The sequence below is a fragment of the Hakea prostrata genome, chromosome 9 (genome assembly GCF_041222555.1).
Source record: "Hakea prostrata isolate BN-2017 chromosome 9, UWA_Hpros_2, whole genome shotgun sequence".
NCBI lineage: Eukaryota > Viridiplantae > Streptophyta > Magnoliopsida > Proteales > Proteaceae > Hakea > Hakea prostrata.
Genome location: NC_142608.1, coordinates 22,848,660 through 22,854,356, shown reverse-complemented (window position 1 = coordinate 22,854,356; position 5,697 = coordinate 22,848,660). Strand labels below are relative to the sequence as shown.

At 38.0% G+C, this 5,697-nt stretch overlaps 1 protein-coding gene and 1 long non-coding RNA gene across 2 annotated transcripts; one reads left to right on the top strand and one right to left on the bottom strand.

Annotated features, from left to right (window-relative positions):
- Nucleotides 1-2,031: 2,031 nt before the first annotated feature.
- Nucleotides 2,032-3,869, top strand: LOC149005024 (uncharacterized). The gene is made up of 3 exons (XR_016175473.1): nucleotides 2,032-2,086; nucleotides 2,659-2,741; nucleotides 3,692-3,869. It is a non-coding gene; the product is annotated as an uncharacterized LOC149005024 (long non-coding RNA).
- Nucleotides 3,870-4,664: 795 nt separating this feature from the next.
- LOC149005023 (uncharacterized) lies at nucleotides 4,665-5,099 on the bottom strand. The gene has a single exon (XM_089135775.1). The coding sequence runs from the start codon at nucleotides 5,097-5,099 to the stop codon at nucleotides 4,665-4,667; it is 435 nt and encodes a 144-aa protein (XP_088991901.1).
- Nucleotides 5,100-5,697: the final 598 nt, after the last annotated feature.

The following is a 5,697-nucleotide window of genomic DNA, read 5'->3' as shown; positions in this document are numbered from 1 at the left end:
AATGCAATGAAGCCAAGGAAAATGCATCAGGTGAACTTCCTGCAAATGAGAGCAAATCGTTGGGGAAGTCTGGATTGAAAGCGACTGGTTCTGGATTGCTGGGTCTTGCAACGGATAGGTCTTCCCAATCAGTGACGAGGAATAATGATGCCCAAATTGGAAATGCCGATTCTTTAATTCCAAGCTTTCCCCATAAGAACCCTGGTTACACCCGTCATATTACTAACCAAGCTGAATCTACTGATAGAGCACTGAAGATGGTGGTCAAACCAGAAACACGGCCAGATCAAGCTACACTGAAAGCAAGAGGTAGGTGACTTATTTTTTGATGATTTCTGCACAAGGTTCTATTGGACATATTATTCTATTCTGTGTAGAATCTTCCATTATACTTTTTCTTTGTTTGTTTAGTTTCTTTCATTAATCTTTTATTGCTCTAGATATTTAATTGCCTTGTATTAGGATATTAATGTGGATCATAAGCTCATATGCACCCCTAGTAACATGTGACAAAATCAGCCCATCAAGGTTGTGGGAGGCGACTGCTGTGAGAGGCAGCCTAGTCCTCTGATGTTTGAAGCTTTTGTTGGTTCATTGGATGGCCTTGCTCTAAAAACAAGCATCAATGAAGAAGGAAGAAAAAAAGACAAAAAGTAGAGTGTCATTGCCAACATATGCCTTCTTCTGGAATTCTTCCTAGAAGATCTCCTTGGCTCATCAAGTAGAGAGATTTAGTCTTGATGCTGTGACAGTTTTAGAAAGTATAATTTATTTCAATTAGGTAGCTCCTACTTTCAGTTTGCTACTATTTTGGTCACTTAGCTTTTATTTTGTGATTTCTTGATTCTTCAATTTTTATCTTGGAAACCTCTGGCTAAGCTATAGATTGTAATAAAAAAAAAATTAGAATTGAAGTAATTGATTTTGTGTCCTCATAACTTCAGTTTTGCAGTAAAATCCATGTTCAACAGCTGAGATAGCTGTAGTGTGATACCTAAGACTGAGATATCCATCCCTTACTCCTTTCTTTTTATATTTTTTTAGTTTATTATTTTTTCTAATCTTTTATGTTCTTACTTCATATATGGGGGGGGGGGGGAAGAGAAGAACAAAAAAGTTTCAGTTACATTCCGTTTGTTCATCCGTATATTTTTTTGGATGAACAAAATTTATCCTTAATGTTTTGATCCTGGCTGCAATCGATCTAGCACTGGTTTCCCTGGTTTGAGTTCGAGTTTTGCATTAATCTTGAAGATTTTTTTTCATGGAAAAATCTTCTCCATTGCTTTTATATTTTAATCTTGTATTGACAATGGAATCATTCATTGAAATATGGTCACAAAATATTGTTTCCTACATGGCATCTGCAGTTAACTGGACTTTGATCTTCTGAGTTCATCACTGCAGCCATGAGCAGTGGGTTTCTTTCCACTGCGCTATCATACCCATGTGCAGGTCCTTATATGACCACATCCAGTGGTTTTCTGGCAATTGTGATCTCTTGAGACTTTCTCCCTTATTTTATTTTACATACGTGACCTTTATTCCTACTTCACCATATCTGGAAACTGAGTTTATGGGTTTTCAATTTCATTTCATTGGCTGACATTGAATACAAATTTAATTAGAAGCATTTTAGGCAGTTTGAGGATCTGTGAATCCTCACATAGTTCCCCTTGTAATGAATCATATCTTTTCCAGTTATTCTTTTTGGGTCTAATATCTGTCTCAGTCAATCTAAAAGCTTATGTTTTATTTAATTTCTACTATTTTGCTGCAACGTGTCATAGTTTGGAGTGAATCAGGAAATTCTTTAGGATGATATCATTATTGTCTAATCATTTGATGTTTCTCTACCACAGAGGTCCAGAATCCACCACAGAGAAGTTTTGGCAGTTCCAATAACAGAGGTACTTGTTAAACTAGATCTACTGCCTGCTACCAGTGGATATGCAATGAAGACCATAAACCAACTTGGTTCCTTTTATGTTTTTGTATATTTTTCTCTTGCATGGGTTAATGCTAAGGAGAGATTGCCTTTGATTGAAGCATGGGAAAAAATATCAAAGATGACAGCAGAAAACAAGTAAGACATTTTGAGCTTCTTTTCTTGAGTTCCTTCATCTGAGTTAGCACATCTATTTGGTGAGGTTGCTTTGACTTCTAAGAGTGAGTCTCAGTCTAGTGTTATGATTGCTGATTCTGTGTTGGGAACGTTATTAAGTAAACAATCCTTATGATGGAGCCAAGACAATAGCAACATTATAACTAGTCCTCATGCTTTATGGACAGACATTTTCAACTACACTACAATGCCCTGGGCAATCTATTATAAAAAACATAAATGTTTTAGGCTCTCAAATTTTACCTCCAGTCTTCATTTGTCTATCTGAAAACTGGCAATAATGCCCTGAATCTTCTTTGCTGACTTGGTTCAAAATCCCAACTTTGATGGTTAACCATCTAACATAGCACAGGTGATCAACTGAAAAAAAAGTTTTACCTATCAGCTGATTTTAATTGAGATGATAATTGGAAATAAAAAATATTGACTCAGAAAGCAGGTTTAAAATTCTGAACTTTGTTAGAATGGTATTTCTGCTCCTGTTAGCATTTTGAACTCTGTTGAGCATGCTACTAATCTACTTTTATTAACAGGGCTGATAAAAATCTGTATGCCATTGAATCATGGGGGGAATAGCAAGAAAGAAGCATTCGAAGCTAAGCTGAAAAGGATTGAGGTAAACAAGTTTCCATTTCTTGAGTTTCATGAAATGTTTTTGCAAAGGCCTCCTTCTGCATACCATGCTTGTGCAATCAAGTACAGAACCTATGTGCTATCAATGGTCTCCACCTAGACACTGGTTTCGAGTCTGGAAATAAACCTTTCAGCAAAACCAATGGTAAGGCAGTGTACATAAAGATCCCCCCCCCTTCCCCTGCAATGGTGGGAACCTTGAGCACTGGGTATACCATTTTGATCTTGACTTAGAATTTGGATTTATTCAACAAGTAAGCATGGGTCTATCCGATCCACTGAGCTACCCCTGGGCACAGCTTTGAATCCTTTTCTCTGTTAATCCTTTGGGAATCTGGTGTTGGCTTCGATAGGAATCTGAATGGGCATATGTTTAGCTTGTTAAATCACAAAGTCAAGTCATATGTGCTTCTTTACATGGCATTGTCATTTAGCATATCATGCACTGCTAATGCCAGAACTCTGCTGAGGAGATCGTTCAGGTTGATTACCTAGTCGTCCTACAGATTTTCCTCCAACTAATTGTACAATGCTTTCATCCGTGGCCCCCAAATGTCAGAACTGTTTTTTACCCCCCCCCCTTTCAGGGAGCTGGTGTTGGCTTCGATGGGAACCTGATTGGAGTTAAGTTTACCTTGTTAAATCACAAAGCCATCCTTAATTGCATATACCTGAAGAAGAAAACTAGGAAAGAGACTCCGTTGAGGAGATCATTCAGGTTGATGTTGATTACTTCTCGTGCAGGGTTCTAGTCAAACTAATTGTACAATGCTTTCATCTGGCCCTCCCAAATGTCAACAGTTTTTTTTTTTCATACAAATAACTTTTTCTCAAAATTTTTGAACCATACATACACAAATGGTAGTATTAAAGGTGCCATGAATCATTTGCATTGAGTTCATATTACCTTGACAAAGACCTTGTGGGATACAGGAACAACCGGAAAAGAAGGCCGAGTATGTAGAGTAAATGATCCAAGCCAAGCCGTGGAGAAAAACTGTGGTGGATTTCATGAAGGAAGATGAAGAAAAGAGGGCAATGATCCGAGTCATGTATGGAGAATATATTCTCAAAGCAGAGGTGATTGCTGCAAAGTATCGAGCATCTCAGATCACACCAATAACATAGTTCGAACCCAGGTTTTTTGACTCGTTTTTTGAGTAGAGATTAACTGAAGTTAGTAAATAATTGTTCAGAGTAGAAGTTCCCACATCTTCTCTCCCTATTGTGACTAGTCTCTTAGACCTGATTTGCTGCCTCTTGTGGCTTTCTCAAAAGAGCTGATTTACATTTCAATTTAGGATGGTGATTTTTAATTCACAAACTGTTTGATTTGATTTTCATACCTCATTCCAAATGAATTGTGCAGAGCAATGAAGACTCCCCCGGTAAACATCTTGTGCTCCTCGTCAGGTGAGGGAACCCTACAAACCCTAAAGTAGAGAGAAAAGGTCTTCATTGGGTTTTTAAGTCAAAGTCAAACAGATAACATTAAATAGGTCAACCAAAACCATTACTACTTCTAGAGTTCTAAGAAGGCTAATGCGTTAATTTGACTACTCTGTTGGCAATTGGATTAGTTTTCCTCCTGTTAGATTGATGGTCTCTATAAAATGGAGTTTGATTGCTGAACAAGTTTATATAATGGCTACCTTCTCTCTACCGTGACAAAAATGGGGTCATTGGTATGAGAATTAGAGTTGATCAAGCCACCATCCAAGGGATAGCGAATGATTCAAGTATTATTAGGTGAAGAAATTGTACAATAATTCAAGTATTATTAGGTTATGAAAGGAGAATCCAAAAGGATCATACAAAAGAACATAGATTGAGTAACTTAATACAACATTGATATTATAGCTGATAATCAAAAGATCTTCAGGGAGAAACTGTAGATAAGTATGGTTTACTTTTGGAGATGAGCTTTCTTTTCTTCTTCGTTCATGAAAGAGGTGATGGGAAAGGACTTGCTAACTCCAACTGATGTCTTGAAAGTGATATTGTCACCATCGACAGACATCTCGACTACAGAAACCCACACCATCAGGGGAGTCTTGGCCTTGGATCCTGTCATCTTCTTCATCTTTCCCTTCTCAACATATGCTGTGGTCTCGGCAGCATAGCTATTCTTGGATTTGGTCGCTGGATTGAAGGACTCATAGGGAGCCTTGCATTTCCACCACACGAAGCCAGTGGATCTCACCCTTCCGCATTCTACCAGCTCTCCATTGGGAGCCACACCACTGGGAAACCCAAGCTCTTTCAAAAGATCCATTGAAAATTGATCACAGGCTTCCTTTCCACGGACGATTTCAGCCCCAGCTCTCTCATCAGTAGCCATGACTAGCTAGTAAATAAAACGTAAAGAGATTGTTAGAAGAAAAACTCTTAACTCCGCAACTGCTCAAAAGGGGCTATGCTGGCTATTGTGGATGTGAATTCTGAGCAGATGGCTATCTATATATACAGTAACTACAGGTGGGAAGGTGACCTTGTCTTTCCATCGCCGCCGATGATGACATGTTCCAAAGACAAGGTTGACGGCTACCGAACCTTCCATTAGGGAAATAAGTCTTCATTCTTAATTAATGGTTTTATGATTTTGTTTGGTCAACCAAGGAATTGGATTACTTTCTCTACTGGTAGTCAGAATTGCCAAATTAGAAGTCAATCTTATGCTACTGCCTAACTACCTGGAAAGAATTTTTAAGCATTGGTTCTGTGTAACTTCTTCTGGGGAACAAAACTCATTTTATGGGATAGATAAGTTGCATTTAATAGCACAAATTTTTTCCTAACCAGCAAGTTTGAAAACCAATATATCTCTCAACCATACATTATCAAGTTTCCACCTCTTTTTTCTTTTATTACAAGTTTGCTCTTATGAATCCCAACCAGCCTTGAGCCTGAAGAGGACCTTGGATGGTTTTATATTCTAC